The 23233-nt window shown below is 36.1% G+C and overlaps 1 protein-coding gene across 1 annotated transcript; it reads left to right on the plus strand.

Annotated features, from left to right (window-relative positions):
• The first annotated feature begins 2065 nt into the window (after positions 1-2065).
• top3b (DNA topoisomerase III beta) lies at positions 2066-22430 on the plus strand. The gene is made up of 17 exons (XM_022667284.2): positions 2066-2310; positions 8574-8705; positions 9892-9998; positions 10120-10194; positions 10775-10971; positions 11830-11986; positions 12247-12360; positions 13874-13964; positions 14191-14345; positions 14498-14603; positions 15375-15521; positions 16610-16783; positions 17844-17972; positions 18096-18245; positions 19030-19130; positions 20244-20445; positions 21833-22430. Exons 1-17 carry the CDS (start codon positions 2241-2243, stop codon positions 22309-22311), a joined length of 2586 nt encoding a protein of 861 aa, XP_022523005.1. The 5' UTR covers positions 2066-2240; the 3' UTR covers positions 22312-22430.
• The last annotated feature ends 803 nt before the right edge of the window (positions 22431-23233 follow it).

The following is a 23233-nucleotide window of genomic DNA, read 5'->3' on the forward strand; positions in this document are numbered from 1 at the left end:
CACAGTTTTCATGCATCTTGGCATGTTCTCCTCCACCAGTCTTACACACTGCTTTTGGATAACTTTTGCCTTTACTCCTGGTGCAAAAATTCAAGCAGTTCAGCTTGGTTAGAGGACTGTGATCATCCATCTTCCTCTTAATTATATTCCAGAGATTTTTAATTTGGTAAAATCAAAGAAACCCCTCTTTTTTTTTTTTTTTTTTTTGCAGAGCTGTATATTTCAAATTTCCAATTTTGTGCATCACTAATATTTAATTAGGTATTTATTGTAGATACTATTTTTTCCCTGTATTGTGTTTCCTGTTTCTAAAAAACTATATAACTAATTTATATTTCTTCTACTTGAGTCATTTCATTTTCTGATATACAGGCCTACTTTATGAGCCTTTTATTAGCTAAAATACAGAACACAAAAATAATTAATTACTGAATATCTGGAAATAACTTAAGATTATTGACTGAAGTGCATTTAAAAGCAGTAAAAAGGTAAGTATGCCTAAATCAGATAACACTAAAAGTTAACAAATTAAACTACTAGCTGGAACCTCATTAGCAATTTAAGCTAAATTAGGCTAACGATACAACCACGGATTTCACGAGTTTTATAAGTTTGTGCAGATATGTTTAGTTTTAAACTGTTTTACCTGTCGTATAGGTAATAATAGAAACTTAAATTCAATATTAAAATAGATAAATTCAGTGTAATTTAGCAATTTACTTGTTTTATCTAAAAATAACAGTTAACGTTAGCTGACTAGCTAGCTAACCTAGAGAGTATAGTTACTGTTTGTTTAGCTAAGTATCTCAGATTAGCCTTTTACCAACGCCATTTACCAAGTTAAAAGCCACCTTAAGCCACACAGAGCGGCAGGAAAATTAGTGTAAGGTGTTTAAGGTAAAATAAGTGTGTTAAATTGAATTAAATATGTAGTTTATGTGTTTTTTATGTGTTGTGTTTTGCTGTGGTACCCGTGGTTTGCCGACACTCCGCTGTTCAGGTTTCTGAGAGGATATGCAGTCAGCGCTGAGACCGGTACCGTGCTGCCACCTATCGGCGGCAACCCGCCACCGCCACTCTCCGTATAAAGCGGTTTGATTGGCCCCTGATGAGCCTTTATAAATAATAATATAATATTAAAATATTTTACAAAATATCATTGCATGGATAATTCTCAAAAAACTTTGCGACCATTACAATGGACATTACATATTTTAAAGATGTTTTGTTGCACACAACACTAATTGAGACATATTGTTCATCCGTATAGACCATCAACCAGCCAATAAAAAAAGTTTATAAGACAATTAAACAGTAGCCAACTGCACAAAAGAAACACGCAGACATTATGGCATGACAGCTCTGTCTTTGATTATTTTATGTGATTTATAGCTCTTTTTATTTAGGATTAGGGATGGTTTTTAAAATAAACGGTTTATCATTTTCACATATCAAATAAAATGTTAAGCACAGGACTCCAGTGCAAAAGGCATTAAAAAAGCAATAAAATATTTAGTTAATTGGGTTTAATATTTAAATACAGTTTATTTGAGGATATTAGAGACTTCTTTTGGGTTTATCACAGGCAAAAAATAGCATACTTACATTTTTCCATCACTTAATCATAATTCAAGTCTGAAAGGGTTTAACCTTTTAAAACTTTATTATTATTATTATTATTATTATTATTATAGTTTTGCAAATACATACACAACCTGAAGAGAAATAGGAATGATAAAATAATAAACAATTTAATTGTTTTTTGTAAATTAGTCATTTGTACATACTCATTCTACCAATACATTAATTATTATTATTATTATTATTATTATTATTATTATAAAAAAATGGAAAAAAAAATAGTTCAACAAATAATGTAATTATATACATTTTTAAAACATTTGTCCTTACATATTCACAATGAAAGAAAAAAAAATCCATTCCCATCCTTCAGTCTCTTCAGTGGTCTACATTCATACATACTACTCCTACTACTACTATTAAAAACAAAAAAAATGTAATGTGTAATTTAAACAACTCACTAAAACTTTTATTTTGTTACGCCGTAACCCGGATGTTGAAAGTCTTGCTCTGGGCGTCACTAGGCTGCAGTTTGGCTCTTTGTAGAGAATGTTTATTATATTAATATAGTTTATTATTTTTGGGAGAAAGCAGCTGGTTGTGTTCAATTAACAATAATTATATAATTACGCGGGAAAAGCAGCAGCAGCAGCGCAGAGATGAGGACGGTACTGATGGTGGCTGAGAAGCCCTCCCTGGCTCAGTCAATAGCCAAGATCCTTTCTAAAGGTAAAGAAATATAACATAGAGCTATCGCAGTTATTATAGATAGGTTAGATAACGTTAATTATTCAGTATTTTACTCACAGGAAGGGTTTTCTACAGCGGGAAGACACCAGAATCTTCCAGAAAGCGGACTAAGCTTTGTTTGAACATGGTTTAACAGATTTATTTAAAGTTATTTAACTAGCTAGTATTCCTAGTTTTTAACTAAGTTAGCTTGCCAGCTATAACTTCTCTAGTTAGCTAGCTAACTTAACGTTACCCTCTTTTCTAAATACGTTTTACTAAATTATACATTTACGGGCAATATTATATAATGTACAATATATTGTGATACAAAAATATCGTGATATTCTGTGTCTTAAAAGTAGTCTATTATTTACTGTGAAGCTTTAGGTGTAACGTTATTTATTGTATAATTGTTTTAGTTTGCAGTTTATATGCATGCACTAAATGTTCTGCAATATTATTTGCTGAATTATATTATTTTATGCTATATTATTTATTTTACCACATTATGATTATTCTGTTATACTCTTATATACTATATTCCTGAAATGAATTAATTATTTTTCTGTTTTCCTATATCTCCAAGTATATCGTTATCGCAAAAATACCCTGAAATATCGTGATATTATTTTAGAGCCATATCGCCCACCCCTAACGGGCAATATAGTTTATTTATGTTTTTTTTTCCTCATCTTATCAATGACCTAATTACTGCTCTTTACCTGTCAGACCTCTAATTCAACTTAGTCCAGTCATGTTAATCAGAGCTAAAGTCTAAAGCTGTTTCCATGTGGGTCAGCCAGACGTCTCCCTGAGTTTTTTGAAGGTGTAGAAAACAGTACTTACCGCTCTCTGGCTTCATCTGTAATTTCTCTAAAGAAAAAATTAACCAGTTGTTTGCTAAAATAACCTCCTCTTTTTAAAAAAATATATCATTTTTACAATACTCATTTTTTTAGTTAATTTGATTTACACATTTTTTTAGCATTGTTTGACATTTAAAAGTTAATAGCTCTTTTTACATTGTCATGCTATTATTTTTATTTAATTTATCACAATTATCTCTTGAACAATATATTGTCAAGACAAAAAGTTAATCTGACAGGCTTATGTAGTTCTAGTAGTATAAACATTTCTTTATAGATTCTTGATAGTTATGGGAAAAAAAGTACAAAAAAAATAAATAAATCTTATTAAGAATTTGTAATAAACTCTTTATTCATTAATATTTTCAAGCTTTCTGCAGGGTATCACTGAACTGACACAAGCATTCCGGATGGTGTTGATTGTGAAAATAAATAGGTAGATCTGAAACAGCTGGTTGTTGGTGCAGGGAACATGAACAGCAACAGAAATGTCTAATAGTAACTATAAATAATAAATAATTATAATAAGTAATAATAAGCTAACAGGCAGTTTTTATTAGGCTAGTTTTTTCTGGATGTGGCACATATACAGGCAACGGTAATTGACTCAAACTCAATGGAGTAGAACGGGCATCCTGTGTGCTTCCGGAGAACAGGCATTCTAAAAGACAGGGGGACGCTCTCCACGCTGGACGTGCTGTCCACCCCGTTACAGGAGTGAGTTGTGAGGCATCGAGCTTCATAGATGACCTGAGGCACCCGGTTCACGTCTGTATTCACTTCCCTATAAATCAAAAACACAAAACAGTAGAAGCAGTCAGAGTGTTTTATACTGCATTATACTGTATGTCCAATAGTTTGTGGACACTCCTTCTAGTGAATGCATTCAGCTCTATGGTGGATCTTGGATTTTTCTGGGGCCACAATATTTATAGAGGGGCCAAGTATTATTTCATCAGTCACATCATGTTCAAACACTTATTTTAAAAAATCTATGGAGTTAATTTTGTGCCAAAAGATTTACATAAAAAAATAAATTAAAAAGTGTATTCTGCAAATTCAAAACATAAAAATATATTTCTAAATATAATTGGTTACTTTATTAGTCTTTGCAGTCATTTGAAAGTTATTTGTGTTTGAATTTTGACAGTTTTTGCTTTTATTTTTGTGTTTTTGTGGAATTTGCAGATAATGTCTTCTGCTTCATTTTTTGCTCATATATATATATATATATATATATACATATATATATATATATATGTATATATATATATATATATAATCTACTATTTTAATTTTAAAATATTTTTGAGTAAAACATTCAGCACAAAATTAGCTCCATAAAATTTGCTTCCCAATTTTACAGAATATTTTTCTGTGCATAAAACAAATGAGTGACAGGACAGGGACCACTATAGGGGACCAATCACCTCTAGTGATTCAGCTACTTTAAGATGCGCAAATTGCTCACACAGACATACACTTTTGAGATGCTGACGATAGAATAGAATCTCTAGAGCAGATAAACATGAACCATGAGCCAGGCGTTGGCTAGAGTGTGTAATGCCTACAGCATTGATCTGTGAAGCAGTGGAACTGTGTTCGAGTGGGTGAAACTGGAGGGAAAGTGCACTAGTGTTGCACTGCTCACTATTTACTATATTCTGTGCATCCCTACTCTAAAAGTGGTTGTACAAGCTACTGTATCTATAATTATGTTACAGAATTTATTAACCAGTATGTTTTAGGGATAAGATTAAAAATGCATAGCTAGCAGCTAATAAAGTCAGACTGTAATTCTAATACTCACACATATTCCCATGCAGCCAGGCTGCGCTCATTGAGTCTGTTGGGCTGGTAGGTAACTTCAGCATCGTATTTCTCCAGACTGTTCAGATTGACGATACTGATGGAGGAGAAGCCCGGCTGCATTGCACACTGTTCCCCGATGGGACTGCACTGACTCGGGTTTAACACCAGAAGAGTCAGGGTGAGAAAACCCAGGAGCTGAGAGAGAGAGAAAGAGAGAGAGAAAGAGAGAGAGAGAGAGAGAGAGAGAGAGAGACAAAAAAAGAAACACTGTGAGGTTGCAGATAACAATAATTCCTAGATTTCATAATCATAAAATTATATATCATTCTGTTGGTATTCATTTTTTGGCTAACATTTAGCCTGAGATAGGTGTTCAATCATTAACGTTACCTTAGCTTTAACCTTATAGGCACAGCTTTTGATAATAATATCACATCAAGTTCTTTAAGTGATGCCATAAAAACACCAAAATTAAAATTGAACAAAATGCAACATTTGACTTTCATTATATTTGTCAGTTTTTCCACAATGTTCTAAAACAGCCTAAAACTGAACTGCCTAAATGTGTCAGCATTGCCGAGTAGCATCACATGGCGTTCAGAGGAAAGCGCATTGACTTGGTTCTGATACATCAGCTCACAGATGCAGCCTTGTGCTAAACAACATCACCCTTTGAAGTGATGAGGGGAAAGAGCACCAACTACTGTACACACCAAGAGAGAGCAAAGCCAGTTGTGCTCTCTCAGGGCACAACACAAGACTATGGCAAGCTACATGAACTGGATTTAAACCAGCGATCTCCTGATCATAGTGGCAGGCTATTTTATTATATATTTATCCCAGCAGTACAATTTAGTCACAAGTTTACCTCAGTAGAAATTGATCTCTGTGCTACTCAAGTCAGATTTCTATGACATCTAAAGCCAATTTACTCAGCTATGATTACTACCCTAACATACAGTTTGTATAGAGGTAGTTACTTGTGCAAACTGAAATTGATGAAATTTGAAGCCTAATATGTGATGCTGAGAACTCCTTTTTGTCTCCATTCATGTGAGTACAGTATAAAAATGAACTTAAAGCAGCAGTTTTTTTTTGGCTCTCTCTGTCTGCTCTCTCCCACACTCCTGCATTGTATGTCACAGCACTCTGACAAGCAGTAGTAGCGCAGAGAGAGGTCTGCGGGGACCTTGTGCTGGAGTAAAAAAAAAAAAAAAAAAGTTTGAAGGGTCTAAAGCACCTTGAAAGTTCAATTTAAATCTAAACTATCCTGCATACCAAATTGTATTTATGTATTTATAACACTTTCTCTTAATTAAGTTCTCATAACTAATTTTAGATGTCTACATATTTTTAATCATAATCTGTAACCCCATCTTCTGGACCAGAGGTGTCAGTGTCCCGTCCTGGAGAATACAGCAGTTTGAAGTTTAACCCTAAGTTAAATTTAGTGCATATAAAGATCATAAAAAAAACACTAATTTCCATTACCTCAGTACCTCAGGCACCCAGAGGGAGCACTCTGCGAAAGACTGACCTGTAGCTGTTGCATACTGTTGGGTAGTGTAGCTGCAGATAGCGGTGGAGCAGGTAATGAGCAGGCAGGAGGGCAGCTGGTGGATGAAGCTGGTGAGGTGTCCTCCTCCTTCTCCTGAGCCTGTATTTATTCACCTGAGCTGAAGAGTGGGGGCATATGGCGTCGCTCTGTTACCCCAGTACCAATACGTCATGTCACAGCCCCCCACCCCTCGCAATTATCCCTCATGTGCAAATGAAAGCACGACCTTGGGTGACATGGCCGTCACTAGTCAACCAGCAACCACCAGCCATCGTCATTCACCTCTTGAGTTTAGAGTAGAGGAAGGGAGTAAGTGAGGGAGGTGGGGATGGATAAAATGTGAATGGATGGGAAGGATGCATAAGCAGATTCCTAATCGTCCTCCTGCTGCACTTTCACTTATTCACCCCTTCATTTACTTCTCTACTGTCTCTCTGCTGTGTGATGAGATGTTTCGTGCCTTGGTGCTCCATGGCCATTAGTAGGGTTTAGTGCAGTAGTTATTATGACCGTGTGTAACACATTACATTATCGACTTACGGTACACTACTTGGACATTACTTAAAAATGGTACAAATGCTTTGTTATGCTTTGTTATGGCATTTAACATTTTCAAAAGTGACTAACACTTTTTTTTTTTTTTGATTACTGTGTCAATTAAACTGAACCGATGGTTATGGTCCTTCCTATTCATATGTATTTCAGTGTTAATACCACTGACAATGGTGGTGCTTAGTAGGGGTGGGCGATATGGCTCTAAAATAATATCACGATATTTCAGGGTATTTTTGCGATAACGATATACTTGGCGATATAGGAAAACTAAAATAATTCATTAATTTCAGGAATATAGTATAAGAGTATAACAGCATAATCATAATGTGGCAAAATAAATAATATAGCATAAAATAATATAATGCAGCAAAAAATATTGCAAAATATTTAGTGCATGCATATCGTCACTGTCCAATGAAAAACACTGATCTCCAAAACAGAAAAAAACCTTGTAAACATTCAGTGGAAGTAAATGTAAAAAGAGTTTATTTCAGGTCATTCTGAAGAGTTTCTATTGGTCTATGCATTAAGAAATTTTGGCACAGTGTAAGATACAGTTTGTCTGTTCACATTATGTAGTAAACTAAAAATTAACAAAAATGGAAAAGTGTTTTTCATAGGACAGCGATGATACAAACTGCTAACTAAAACAATTATACAATAAATACACTTAAAACTTCACAGTAAATAATAGACTACTTTTAAGACAGAACAGCCCTATTATCACAACATGGATTTTTAATATCATGATATTTCTGTGTCAAGATATATTGTAAACGATATAATATTACCCACCCCTAGTGCTTAGTATGTTACTGTGTGTTGTGCTGATGGTAGGAATGATTTAGATGCAGCAGCAGTGCTGCTGGAGTTTTTAAACACTGTGTTTATCCTCTCACTGTCCTCCACTCCTCCACTCCTACCTACAGCTGCTCCACCTTGTACATAAAGTAAAGTCAGAGTCAGAAGCTCTGAATCTGTTGCTGCACAGTTTACAGGCCATCCTCTAGTCCTTTATCAGTGCAGTGACCATTGTAAGCAGATTATTTTCAGTCAGTGACACATCCATCCATAACCATCCACAAGAGTAATCAACGAGAGAAAAAAGTTAAAGGTTTACCCAGAGCAAGGAAACTTCTGGATCTTAGAAGAATAAAAAGCCTTTATTGAAACATGGCACAGGCATCCCAAAAAACATAAAAAAAAAAAAAAAAAAAAAAAAAATATATATATATATATATATATATATATATATATATATATATATATATATATATATATATATATATATATATATATATATATATATATAGGGAGCAGCTTCTACAGGGACTCAGGTGCCAAGTCCAAACATGTAGAACATGTTCTCAAATAGAACCGTTGTCAGGGCAAAAAGATGCTCCTGGGGAATGGGTGCAGTAGTCTGAAAGTATATCTGAACCTTCTTTGATCCGTCTCTGTGTTAACAGGTAGCTGTTCCAGCCGTAAAGGCCTGAATGGAGCGTGCTCGGTCCACGACTACACAGGAAGCTTCATGGGCCAGAGCGTGCGCTTTAAGATGACATCAGTGTGTGGTCATGTCATGAGTCTGGATTTCACTGGCAAGTCTTTCATCTCCTGCACTCTGACACCTGCACACAACTTTTTGAGTGTATATATAAATATTGAGTGTATTTAACCCTTGTGTGGTGTTCATATTTTTGTTACTCATTTACTTTGTTACTTGTATTTAATTCAGCAAAATTAAGCAATTTTACATTAAAATGCTTTACACATGCTTGCTTCACCTAAATTGCAAGCAATATAAACAGCTTACATGGTTAATATTTGCCCTTTACCTTTCTTACGTTACATTTCTTTTAAAAAGTGCTACTCTTTTTTTTTATTAGTTTTTTAATAAAATGTAAAAGAAAATGAATTAAACTCGAGATATGAGTAGAAAATTTGTTTAGTTTCAAATTTACAAATGAAGCAATGTTTATTAACCCCTGGCCAAACATACTGTATGTAATATAAATGTGTAGGGGGGGGGGTATACAGTGTGTGTTTATCGATAATTTGTTTTAATATGTAAATGTTTTTCACAAAAAATGAGCCAATGCCAGTGAGTTTGAGTTCATTTGATGAAAAATGAAAACGGGTCACACAGACCCGAACACCACACAAGGGTTAATAATATTTATAAAATATATATTTTAAAATATATTTGGTTACTTAATTATTTTTTTGCAGTTATTTGAAAATGACTTCAGTTTCAATTTTGCCATTTTACTGGCCCTAGCTTACCTAGCAAATCACTAGCTCATTGACTAGGTAACTAGCATACTTCAAGCAAGAATATTAAGCACACCTCTCTAATGTGAGCTTTTTAATGGAATGAAACACTTTAATTTAATATTAAACATAAAGTATCTGCTGCTGCTGCGCACTGCGAACTCGTACTCGCTCCTGCCAGATTTGGAAGATTGCTTGAAGCTGGTGGGGTGGGCGTGGCAGGTCTCAGATGAGGGTTCAAGGTACCCGTCAGTCAAAAATCAGGTTACCAATGGAGATTTAAAGGGAACGCAGCCGTCTAAACCCCACCCACCCTCAAAAACTGTGCCAAAACTTAAAAGCAAAACACAAAAATGAAAGCAAAGACTGACAAAATCCTGGCAAAACTGAAATAATTTTCAAATAACTAATGGCTAAGAATATTTAAGATTAAATAGTATTGCCATAACAATAAGTGTTAAATACACTATACACACACACAAATCTCACTGTGTGTCTGTGTTATTTTAACAGGGAAATACAATAACTGGGACAAGGTGGATCCTGCCGAACTGTTGAGCAAAGCACCAACTGAGAAGAAAGAGGCCAACCCTAAACTCAGCATGGTTAAATTCCTACAGGTGTCTTCATATTGCCTTTCCAGATTTATAAACAAATTAAACTGAACAAAACATGATTTGTTAATTGTTAATAAATTACAATACCTGCTATATTTCCTAATATTTCTGTTATATTTCACAGGTCGAAGCCAAAGGCTGTGACTATGTGGTGTTGTGGCTGGATTGTGATAAAGAAGGGGAGAATATTTGTTTTGAGGTAAATCTAAGACCAATTTAAAGTGATAGTTTGACCAAAAATTAACTTTTTTTTTTTTTCCTCCACACAGTTTCCACCATAACACACATGTATTTAATCAAGACATGTTCAGAACTTTTTTATATAGTTTGTACTGTATTTCTGAAGATTTTATCCATTTTTGGATTAACCAGATTTGGGCACCCCTGGTCAAATGATCGATTTTTATTTAACATTTTCTTTAATAAGGAGGTCCCTTTAAAATTAAAATCTCTTTTTGAGGTAGACCTGAATGACTGGGTTGATTTTTTAAGTGTATATAAATAAATAAATCCTCTACAGTTGAAACTGATTTGAATTTAATTAAATATAGCATAATAAAATATTATGCTTTTAATGTGGAAAGCATTTTTGAAAAAATAAATAAATAATAAATAAAACTAATTTATAATAATTCCCAGATACCCCCTCATGGATGGAGCAAAGGTTTATAGTTGTGTTATGTTACAAAACAAGTAAAGCATATACTATGCACAACATGTGTCCTGGATGATGGACTAGATTTTTAATGTAATGTGTGTCTTTGTTGGATTTAATTCAGGTGTTGGATGCCATTCAGCCAGTGATGAATAAGCCGTACGGTAATGAGCGAACTGTTTACCGGGCCAAGTTCAGCTCCATCACTGACACAGACATCTGGAACGCTATGAACCAACTGGGAGAGCCCAATAAGAACGAAGCTCTGTCTGTGGATGCTCGACAGGAGCTGGATCTCCGTATTGGCTGTGCTTTTACACGGTACCGAGAGCTTTGTTCTGCTGTATCTATATTAATTTCTTTAAAAAACAGTAAGAGACCACCACATTTTTACTAAATTAAAATAAACTCTGGAATATAATCAAGAGGAAGATGGATGATCACAAGCCATCAAACCACCAAACTGAACTGCTTGATATTTTTGCACCAAGAGTAAAGGCTTAAAGTTATCAAAAAAAAAGCAGTGTGTAAGACTGGTGGAGGAGAACATGTCAAAATGCATGAAACCTGTGATTAAAAACAAGGTTATTCCACCAAAATGATTTCTGAACTCTTAAAACTTTATGAATATGAACTTAATTTCTTATTTGAGGTCTGAAAGCTCTACATCATTTTTGTTATTTCAGCAATTTCTCATTTTCTCCAAATAAATGCTCTAAATGACAATATTTTAATTTGGAATTCGTGAGAAATGTTGTCTGTAGTTCATAGAATAAAACAACAATGTTCATTTTACTCAAACATATACCTATAAATAGCAAAATCAGAGAAACTAATTTAGAAACTGAAGTGGTCTCCAGTTTTCCAGAGCTGTATATCCTTTCTAAACAGAAAAGAAGGGTCTGGTAGGCTTGTTAGAAGTAATTGCTTTCTACATTTGGCATGAAACTATATACTCAAAACACATAATTGTACACATAAAGTAATTAATTTACATTAATCTGCATCAAAAGTAATCTTCCTCATGCTCTGCGCAATTACACATTATTACCAGAGAGGTCTCCAAATCCCAAATCCCTAAAACGTACTTTTTTAAAACTGATATTATACTGTATAGTTGGCTGTTTTGTCAGTTCTATGGTTTCTGTGTTCACTTTTCTGATCTTTTTGGTTCTTCAGATTCCAGACCAAGTATTTCCAGGGAAAATACGGCAATCTGGACTCCTCTCTTATCTCATTCGGCCCGTGCCAGACACCAACACTGGGTTTCTGTGTGGAGCGCCATGACAAGATCCAGTCCTTCAAACCTGAGACTTACTGGGTCATCCAGGCTAAGGTTATTTTTTTTTATCTATTTTTTGGTGTTACTATTTTTAGCACATTACATCTTTTTTTATTGTAATTATTAACAATTAATTTAATTGTAATTATTTACAATTATGTACAATTACGTAGATGATAAAATAAATTAAACGGAGTGTGTTCAGTGGAAACGACAATGGTAACATTACTCCATGCATTAAGTGTACATTTATTATTACTGTGTATTACTGTTTGTGTCCATTCTCTCCATTGTTTTATCTGTTTTGAATGCAGGTATTTAAAGGGAAGGACAGTCCCATCACTTTGGACTGGGACCGTGTCCGAGTGTTCGACAGAGAAATCGTTCAGATGTTTGTCAACATGACCAAGACAGCCAGAGAAGCCCTGGTGTGTCCTGAAGTTCCTTATTTTCTCTGTTGTGTGTTTGTTCAATTAACAAGTCAGTTATTATATATACATGCATACACTAAATGGACAAAAGGGGGGTTGTATTTCAAAGTAAACCACAAAAAAAAGATGTGTGAACATCCTAAACTAAACATTGGCTTTGGTCTGAAAGTTACATTTGGGCCACTTTTACATGCTGTGTGAACTAGAGCTTAAATTCTCTGCCCGAACCTGACCTGACCCGAAGCCGAAGATTTCCCACCTCATTCCTCGGGCAGGGTCGGGTCGGGCTCCAGAAAATAGTCTGAGATTTAAGCATCTGTTTTTTAATTATATTTTTATTTTATATAAAGCTCTAGCGCAATAATCACAATGTAGCTAAGTAACCAATTATTATTGTTAATGAAAAGGAACCAAATAACGAAAACTGAAAGTGAAAAATTATTTTTGTTGAAACTAATAAAAACGGTAATTAAAAGGAAAAAACATAACTGCCTGGAACTGTATTGTGTGTTTATAAAACAAACTAACTAAACTAAAACAAATTGAAATTACTGATAGAATACCCTTTGTTTTTGCCCACTATAAAACCCACTATGAAAATGAATTAAAACTAAGTGAATCGGAGGAGAAAAAGTGAAAACAAAATAAAATTAAACTATAATGAAAATTTCAAAACTATTATAACCTTGTAAACTGTTTAAAGAAAGTTGCACCAGTTAGAATGTTATAATCACGCAGCTCTGGCCGAACGTGAGCTCCTCCATTTTTTCGCGTCTGACTTATATATATATATATATTAAATAATAGGTCTGTGCTCTTTCAGTGTTTCAGTTTTAATTAACATCATTCTGAACAGATTTCGCTCATTTAAACGGCCCGAAAACAGCCAGTTTATGGGTCGAGTTGGGTCGGGCTCGGGCAGAACGTGCACGGGCTCGGGCCGAGTCGGGTTGGATTTTTTGGGCCCGATCTAAGCTCTAGTGTGAACATAGCCTTATACGCCTGTGGAAATGGAACAGAAGGAAACACCTGAGAGAATAATTAAAAGATGTAGATGTGTCCATCTGTGTGTAGATGTGGGTTTGTACGGTCATGAAAACCCTGGAAAAATCATGGAATTTGAAAATAGCAATTTCCAGGCCTGGATTTGTTTTGGAAAAATAAAAATACCCAGAAAAGTCATGGAAATTTCTGTTTATTGATGAAGAAAATCTATTTTTAGCTAACAAATATGTCAGCTCAGTGTTAAGTAATTTAGCCCTATACAATGGAGCTCTCAGGTTCAGACACACATTTTATTATTAAAGATTGTGTGTCAGATTAATTTTAAGCCTACTGTAATCAATTTGTTTGTTTTATTGTTTATGTCTGCACTGATATTTTAAAAATTGTATGGTCATGAAAATTTGCTTTGCAAATGTAATTGTCATGGATATTTATTGGTTAAAAAGTGTATGAACCCTGTGTAATGCATTAACTCTGAGACCACTGTTTCCTGTATTTCCTGCAGGTTGAGTCGGTCAGTAAGAAGGAGAAAGCCAAACAGAGACCTCTCGCCTTGAACACAGTGGAGATGTTACGAGTGGCCAGTTCAGCTTTGGGTAGGTCATAGTTATAGAAGACTATATTTATTAAGTTAATAGCATGTGGTGAATACCCCCCCCCCCCCCCCCCCCCCCCCCCCCAAAAAAAATAACTTTCAGTTATTAAAAAGAACACTGAACACATTAAAAACATGTACTTGATGTGATTGATGTTCAGTGTTTAATATTTATATATAAATTGCAGAAGTTATATTAAGAGTACAGTTTGCATGTTTGCCTGTAGGTATGGGTCCTCAGCACACCATGCAGATAGCAGAGCGCTTGTACACACAGGGCTATATCAGCTACCCTCGTACAGAGACCACACACTACCCAGAGAACTTTGACCTCAAGGGAACGCTCAGGCAGCAGGCTAACAACTCGCACTGGGCCGAGACGGTGAGCCCCATCATTCATCATCGTTAAAGCCATTTAATCTAGTGATTCTGCATTAAATCTGTACCATATTTTAATTTAATAATAATGTTTATTAACCATGTGAGTTAGGCTATTTTTTTTATGTGTTTGCACTTCTGTCTGTTTGAAAACAGGTAAAAACTCTTTTGGCTGAGGGCATTAATCGGCCCAGGAAAGGAGCAGATGCAGGAGACCACCCGCCAATCACCCCCATGAGGTCTGCCACTGAGAGCGAGCTAGGTAAGACACGGGGTTACTGTTTTTATTCTCGTTTTTTGATTTTAATGTTTTATGTATTAATTTTTAATAAATATTAATGTACCATAATGTAAAATAAGAAGTACAATAACAAGTGTAAGTCAACTGTCACATGTTCATTGCTATCTTGGCATCCCCAACGCACTTCTTTTTCTCTTTTGTGCCTCTAACCCTTGTTTTTGTAAACCTTCCCCGTGGAACAGAGTTCCAAGAGTGGCAATAAATCATTGAAACTACACATTAAACTACAATAATATAGTGGTTATTATAATTTTTACCAAAGAAAATATTTACATTTGCGAGATTCTTTAGCCACTTGTTCCACCATCTTGCCAGTTATTTTTATAGGCCTCTGTTTTGAGTGTGTATTTGAGTGTGCATCTCAATTTGATGTAGCTCACATTTTGCTTTAACACTTCCCCCACCCCTCCAGCCTAACAAGAATCGGGACACCCTACCCCTAGGCGTGCACTTACAAAAAAGAGGAGAAGGGATAAGTGGTCAGGCCAAGGCAGTGAAATGGGATTGGGCCTTAGTTCATGCCCTATTGCGCATTTAAAGCCACACTAGATTTCCTTTTCCCATCATTTTAATAGCAAAGACACTCTGGAATCAATGTGTCAAGCTGTGTGGTTGGCTACTTGCCTGTAGATCGCTAAAATTGGGCCCCTTTTGTTTCATTCATGATTGTAACTATTATATTATTTAATATTTGACTAATGTTTGAGTTTCTCCTCTGCTTTCTGTGTGCAGGTAGTGAAAGCTGGCGGCTGTATGAGTACATCACGCGTCACTTCATAGCCACGGTCAGCCCTGACTGCAAGTACCTGCAGACCACCATCTCATTCCGAATTGGCACAGAGGGTTTCTCCTGCACCGGCAAGACTCTAATCTCAGCTGGTATGTTCTCCCGCCTACATGTGACTGCTGCGCTCCACTAATGCCAACTAAGTCCAGCTTCTACATACCGTAGTTAGAATATGTGGGCATTATGTGTGGGCACATTGTATCAGTTAGAAAAATACAGTAATATCTACTCTGTACTTTAATCCTTTAATACTTTAATCCTAAAATTATGATTTATGCTGTCTTTTTAAAAAAAAAAATTAAAGTAATGTTTCTAATTGTAAATATATAAAATTAGTTTTTTTTTACTGTACACTCAACAAGATCTTCATTACTTTGTTAATTTAGTTTGTATTAAAAATATACTACATATATAAAAATTATGAGTTTCTTTGATTTTACTAATTCCAAAAAAAAACCTCTGGAATATAATCAAGAGGAAGATGGATGATCACAAGCCATCAAACCAAACTGAACTGCTTTTTTTTGCACCAGGAGTAAAGGCATACAGTTATCCAAAAGCAGTGTGTAAGACTGGTGGAGAAGAACATGCCAAGATGCACGAAAACTGTGATAAAAAAACAGGGTTATTCCTCCAAATATTGATTTCTGAACTCTGATTTTTCTTTGCATTATTTGAGGTCTGAAAGCTCTGCATCTTTTTTGTTATTTCAGCCATTTCTCATTTTCTGCAAATAAATTCTCTTAATGACAATATTTTTATTTGGAATTTGGGAGAAATGTTGTCTGTAGTTTAAAGAATAAAACACAAATTTAAACCTATAAATAGCAAAATCAGAGAAACTGATTAAGAAACTGAACTTAGTATATTAGTATATTGTAAAGATACATATTTAAAAAAAAAGGGGGGGGGTGGGGGTTTGGCAAACAGTTTATTCATAATTATTATTTCATCATAATAACTAGACCAAGATACAGAAAAATAGAGAACACTGTAACTATCAAAAGTAATAGTGTTTTTTTTAGTGAAATTACAGATGTTGAAAGACGTTTGACCGTTATTGTAACTTGGAAATAATGAAACATAATGTCTATAGACATTGTGATAGTGTGATAGTGTTGAGGAATGACTGACACCTGTTTCTGTATTTTTTATGTTTTTAAATGTGGTCTTTCTCCAGGTTTTACTGAGGTCATGCCATGGCAGGGTATTCCCCTGGAGGAGGCTTTACCCACCTGTGAGAAGGGAGATGCGTTTACTGTGGATGAGGTTAAACTGCTGGAGAAACAGACCAGCCCACCTGATTACCTCACTGAGGCTGAGCTCATCACACTCATGGAGAAACATGGGATAGGTGAGAGATGTTGGTTAGGAAGTGAAATAAATATGAGCCAGTGCTAAACCATACTCCAATTAGACATAACATAAATTAAAAGAGGAAATAATGGAAATAAAGCATAAGAATCTGAGCCACTTTGACTAGGATCTGGAACCAGATACCACAAGACACTATCAGAGGTCTTATGGTGTCCATACCTCGAATGGACAGATCTGTTGTGGCAGTGAATATACTGTAGGCTGCATTAAGTGGCAGTCCATATTCATTTGTTTCTAAACTGAAAGCAGAAGCATTTTTGAGTGGAGAATAATATGGATAAAATATTGTGTTTAATGGTATCAGTGTGCTGGAACAACCATCCCTGCTAAACCCAATATATTCATTCTAAAAACTGGGGTGTCGGGTCGCTTTTCGCGGGAGTTCTTCTGGCCACGTCACACGTCTTTACGTACTTACGTCACACGTACAGCCTCTAAAAGAGTTACCGGCTCAGTTTTACTGAACGCAAGCAGCTGGTGGAGCAATGGAGACTTCAGAAGGGCTCATTCACCCATAGTAAAAACAAAGAATCGAAGGAGTGAAGCAAGCACTGAAGCCAAAAAGGAACGCAATAGAGTCCACGTTAAAGCCAGGATTAATGTCAGATTGGCGTTTAAACGATGGAGAGAGCTCAGTGACTCCACTCTCTCTCTCTCTCTTTCTGACTGAACATAACCTTGATTTGGATTCATCCACTCTGAAAGGAGGCCGCATCACACCCGTCCAGTTTAAAATGATTACCCATTCTCACCAGAGAGGGCCCTAAATCCCCCAATAGCAAAACTTACAGATATCAGCTTTAAATTTACAAGAGGAAAATCAATCATATAAAGTAGCATTAGTAGAATAGATATGTCTTGTTTTTCCAGGAATTTTGAGCCACTCCTAAAGGACACACTTTACACTTGCACTTCTGAACAAGCTGAGAAATACAGAACTTATATGACTTAAGTTGCTGCTGTATTTTATAACCTTCTGTCATGTGATGTTTTAAAGCATATTAAATGTATTATATTCATTATTTTTCTCTCTTAAGGTACTGATGCCAGCATCCCCGTCCACATCAACAACATCTGTCAGAGAAATTACGTAACTGTGGAAAACGGACGCAAGCTGAAACCCACTAATCTGGGCATCGTCCTGGTTCATGGCTACTACAAGATAGGTGAGGAGTGGGGAGTTGTGTGATAGTTATGATTGTTCTTACGTTTCATCTCTCAGTATATTTACTTTATTTACAGTATTAATTCATGAATGTATGTTTGTGCGTGTTGTTTTTTTATGTTAGATGTGGAGCTGGTGTTGCCCACCATTCGCAGTGCGGTGGAGAAGCAGCTGAATCTTATTGCTCTGGGCAAAGCAAACTTCCACCAGGTTCTCCAGCACACACTCGACATATTTAAGAGGAAGTTTCACTACTTTGTCGACTCCATCGCAGGTAAGTGGTCTCCGACTTCACTAACGGTACATTCAGACTGCAGCGACGTGGCATCCCAGCCATTCGCTTTCTCCACCATCCGTTCACCGCTTTGGGGCGTGTCGCCTGAAAGAGACCACATGTTTACCTATTTATGTAATGTTATTGACTAGCAAAAGTGTTTGAGTCTTTTAGTTTGAATCTTTTAGTTCGAGTCTTTTAGTTTGAGTCTTTAACTTGAGTCTTTAAGTTTGAGTCTTTAAGTTTGAGTCTTTAAGTTTGAGTCTTTAAGTTTAAGTCTTTAAGTTTAAGTCTTTAAGTTTAAGTCTTTAAGTTTAAGTCTTTAGGTTTAAGTCTTTAGGTTTAAGTCTTTAAGTTTAAGTCTTTAAGTTTAAGTCTTTAGGTTTAAGTCTTTAAGTTTGAGTCTTTAAGTTTAAGTCTTTAAGTTTAAGTCTTTAAGTTTAAGTCTTTAAGTTTAAGTCTTTAGGTTTAAGTCTTTAGGTTTAAGTCTTTAGGTTTAAGTCTTTAGGTTTGAGTCTTTAGGTTTGAGTCTTTAGGTTTGAGTCTTTTAGTTTGAGTCTTTTAGTTTGAGTCTTTTAGTTTGAAAATATTGCAACTTTCTGCCGCTTGTTTTGTCCTCTGCGCAACACTGCCGCCGCTCTCTATAGAAAACGCTGGGAGGCGTAGTGAAAAAAAGTTCTTGTCGCTGCAGAGTGAATGTACTGTTAGTTCTTAAAATGGATAGATGAAAATACTGTGTAGGCCAAGTTTTCAAGAATATTAATATTAATTGACTGTTGTTCAGGTATGGATGAGCTGATGGAAGTGTCTTTCTCACCAATCGCTGCTACCGGGAAGCCTCACTCTCGCTGTGGAAAATGCCACCGGTTTATGAAGTATATTCAGGTCTGTACAGAGATGGACTCAACTTTCAGTTGAATGAACTTCAATATAACACAAATGTCAAGTCTTTTTCATGCAACTCTATGAAAAAATTAATGTAGCCAATATAGACATTCGGTATTCTTTGTCTTTCCATCTTTAAAATACTTTTTCTTAAAGTGATTCAGAGTTTTTTGCAGTTAACATCAAACTGATTTATGTCAAATGGAAGGAGACCTAAAGGTTGCATGTATTAAACTGTTCATATAATAACATCATGCGTCACAATGACGTCATTCATAAATTCAGAGTTTCAAAAACTCAATAGACCTGCTGATAATGCTCTCTGATGATGCTCTCTGTGGCAGGTTACGGCCTTCAGCTTCAAAAAGGAAGGTTATGCTTATGTTGGAGAATCTCATAAATCCTAGAGACAGACAGTAATTTAGCTATTTTTATTTTTATTATGAATAAATCTCATGAATTAATCAAAAGTGTTCTGTTTGCAGCAGCGCTTTCCCTCTCGCTTTCCAGGAATTAAAGCGGGGTTAGAGATTTAATTTGCCTGTTAAGTGGCTGACTGACGTTAGACGTAGGTTGTCAGACAGAACGTGAAGTGTGTTGACCTCAGGAGCCAACATGGCCAACCTTGTTGACCTTGATTATGTCTGTTACTGAATCAGGCAGACTCTTCAGGCTGTGGTTATTCCATTCATTCCATTTGCTTTAATTATTCATAAAGATTCAAAGAAAAAAAACAAGATTATTATTTGTTTATATATATATAAAAAACAAAAAGAAAATCTAGGTTTCTCCACTTACAATCTTCCCATGTCGGAATCTTATTATGCAAGTAGTTGTGTAAGTGTTCATGGTCTAGATCAGAAACGTGTTAGAAAGATCAACAGTAATCAACAGTAAGACTAAAATAGGCAGAAGTAAATGATAAAGCAAAGAATACAAAATATATATAATAAATAATAATGACTGATCATTTTAACGTATTTATTTTTTCTCCTTTTTATTATGAAATGTCTGTTTATATATATATATATATATATATATATATATATATATATATATATATATATATATATATATATATATATATATATATTTCCTGTGTATTCCGCTCAGGCCAAGCCGAGCCGCCTGCACTGTTCTCACTGTGATGAGACGTACAGTCTTCCCCAGAATGGAGCCATTAAGCTGTATAAGGAGCTGAAGTGTCCTCTGGATGAGTTTGAGCTGGTGCTCTGGACGTCCGGCTCTCGCGGCAAGACCTACCCGCTCTGCCCCTACTGCTTCAGCAACCCCCCCTTCAGAGACATGAAGAAAGGTAAGTTTTACAGTATGCGTAATTTCTCTAGTGATGGAATGGGCACTAGTTAGCTAGATAGTTCTGTTGATTTATGTTGCTTTGTCAGTAAAATCAATTTGTATGGAAACACATGCATTTAAAGGTCTCCTTTTACTAAAATCCATTTTTTCTTGTTCTTTGTATAATATTATAGGTCTCTCTGAGTTGTATATTCATGCTGCATATGAAACTGTTTCTCAGACTCCATTGTCTGCAGTAGCTAGTAAAAGAAAAGCCTCAGAAAAACGAGTTGATCAAAGAGACGTTAGGGTGTCTACGTCATCTAGTAAGTTCATGGCCTCGCCCACCTCGGCTCAGAACCGCCCACAGACTGAGCTAAAGCCGGGCCGGTGTAGAGCTGACACTGTCTCGTTAGCTAAGGAGGAGCATTAGCGATTTTGTGTGAGTAACTATAGGTTTAAATCGGATCTCCGGTTGATTTAGCGTTTTATTGAGACCTTCAATATACACTAGGGAACAGTTTGACAAGGCAAACTCGACAGAACACCGGTCAAAGCAGTAGGATTTTATGATTTAAAGCGGACTCTTGGGCTTCGACGTGTTAAAACTGCCCAAGCACCAAATCACCAAGTCTAAGTTAAGAGTTTAATAGCGTTAGTTTAGCTAAAAGAAACGTTATCAATGTGGGAGGGAGGAAATCCGTTAGGCCGCAGGGAGACTGGAGAGGAATCTCTGTCTGCTTCGCGGCATTGATAAAATTTTTCGGCCGCAGGGCCACTCACCTCACTGTGAGTCTGACATTAAGTAAAGTTTAAGGGTTAACTTTACCTAGCACTTACTTTGTCCTTTGAGTTTTAGAGGTGTAAAATTGACTGTGGTTGGGGGGAGATTGGGGGGGAAGGCAGGTAGGCATTCTCTGCTGCAGTGCTGTTAGCCAATCAGAGGCGGTATGTTTCTATGCATGAATATTCATGAGCAAGAGACAATTACTGTCTTTATTCAGAGACCTCTAATTCAGTGCTCTAAAGCAGGGCTAAATAGAAACACATTTTTTTCACAAGAAACAGCTCACGTGGCATTTATTCATAGTAGAGACCACAACTAGACATTTTAAAATGAATTTAAAACTGATGGAATTACACCTTTAAAACTGTGGGTGTCAGTGCTCAAAGCTGCTAAGTTGCACATATCGGTATGTAAAGCTTGACAAAACATCCCAGCTAAGATAAGCTAAGCTGGCTAAGATGTGGTTAGTATTACATAAGTCTGATCCTTTTGTTTTGGACTGATGGTAGCCATCTTTCAATAGTGACCATTGTCAAAGCCAGAAATTATGTCCCAAATCATGCGAATGAAACTCTAGAATAATTGGATAATACTTCTGATTTTGCTCCCGTTTCTGCAGGTATGGGCTGTAACGAGTGCACCCACCCAACCTGCCCTCACTCGCTCAACTCTCTCGGGATTGGTCAGTGTGTGGAGTGCGAGACGGGCGTGCTCGTCTTCGATCCGAACTCGGGTCCCAAGTGGCGCATGGCCTGCAACAAGTGCAACGTGGTGGTGCATTTCTTCGAGCATGCGTATAAGGTGCAGGTGGCGCAGGACAGCTGTGAGGCGTGCGAGGCTTCGCTGGTGATGGTGGACTTCCACAAGGCTCGCACGCCGCTGGCCGACGGAGAGACGCAGCACACCGGCTGCGTTTTCTGCGACACGCTCTTCCAGGACCTGGTGGAGCTCAAACACGCCACCATGCGGCACCCCATGCACCGAGGGGGCGGAGCTCGCAGGGGGAGAGGGCGGGGCAGGGGGAGGCGCCCTGGCGGACGGGGGAATCCTAAAAAACCAAAAGACAAAATGGCGGCACTGGCAGCGTATTTTGTGTAGGATTTACATGTGTGTAATGTATGAAATGTTTTGTTGCATGAAAAAAAAGGAAGTCAACATCTGGGAGATGAATATTACCTACAAAATAGGTACTAACATCAATAAACATTTTATTTATATACACTTTGTGCTGTTTTGTTTTGATTTTTCAGTTTAAAAGGCTTTTAAATGGAGTTTAAACGCTTTTTAAATTGTATCTGCTGTACTAAAACATAACATTTGATATTTTTTTGTGTTGAAGATATTAGTAAAATGATTAAACATATATAAAATCTGATTTTGCTTAGTTGCTCCATATGAACCCATTTATTTTGTACTCACTGGGGAACACCCTGTGGAGGATAGCTGAGGCAATACAAATGTGAATATTTGTTATTCTATAAAAGCAACTTTGAATTGAATTGATTGTTAAGTGGGTACTCTCCTATCTATCAGAAATATTCTCTGCTGTAACACATTCATTTTATTGAATATATTATTTATATTGAACACAAAATTTAATCTCAACATCCGGCCATATTTAAATTTTATCACAGAACCTAGTGACGTATTAGCATTTTTGGAATTACTGAAATAAAGTAGCTATTCATTGATATTCATTTTTTTAAGATGCACTAGTATATACAAAATAAAAGACCACCTAAAAATGATGACTTTCTTTGATTTTACCAAATTGAAAACCTCTGGAATATAATCAAGAGGAAGATGGGTGATCACAAGCCATCAAACCAAGCTGAACCGCTTGAAGTTTTGCACCAGGAGGAAAGGCATAGAGTTATCCAAAAGCAGTGTGTAAGACTGGTGAAGGAGAACATGCCAAGATGCACGAAAACTGTGACTCAAAACCAGGGTTATTCCAGCAAATATTGAATTCTGAACTCGTAGATTATAGAATAAAACAACAACGTTTATTTTACTCAAA

This window comes from Astyanax mexicanus, chromosome 22, assembly GCF_023375975.1.
Source record: "Astyanax mexicanus isolate ESR-SI-001 chromosome 22, AstMex3_surface, whole genome shotgun sequence".
NCBI lineage: Eukaryota > Metazoa > Chordata > Actinopteri > Characiformes > Acestrorhamphidae > Astyanax > Astyanax mexicanus.

Excerpts from the sequence above, each read along its gene's own strand:
- top3b (XM_022667284.2), top strand. The coding sequence starts at position 2,241 with ATGAGGACGGTACTGATGGTGGCTGAGAAGCCCTCCCTGGCTCAGTCA. Across the intron at positions 2,311-8,573 it reads AGCCAAGATCCTTTCTAAAG|GTAGCTGTTCCAGCCGTAAA; the intron begins GTAAAGAAATAT and ends CTGTGTTAACAG. Across the intron at positions 12,361-13,873 it reads AGACAGCCAGAGAAGCCCTG|GTTGAGTCGGTCAGTAAGAA; the intron begins GTGTGTCCTGAA and ends TATTTCCTGCAG.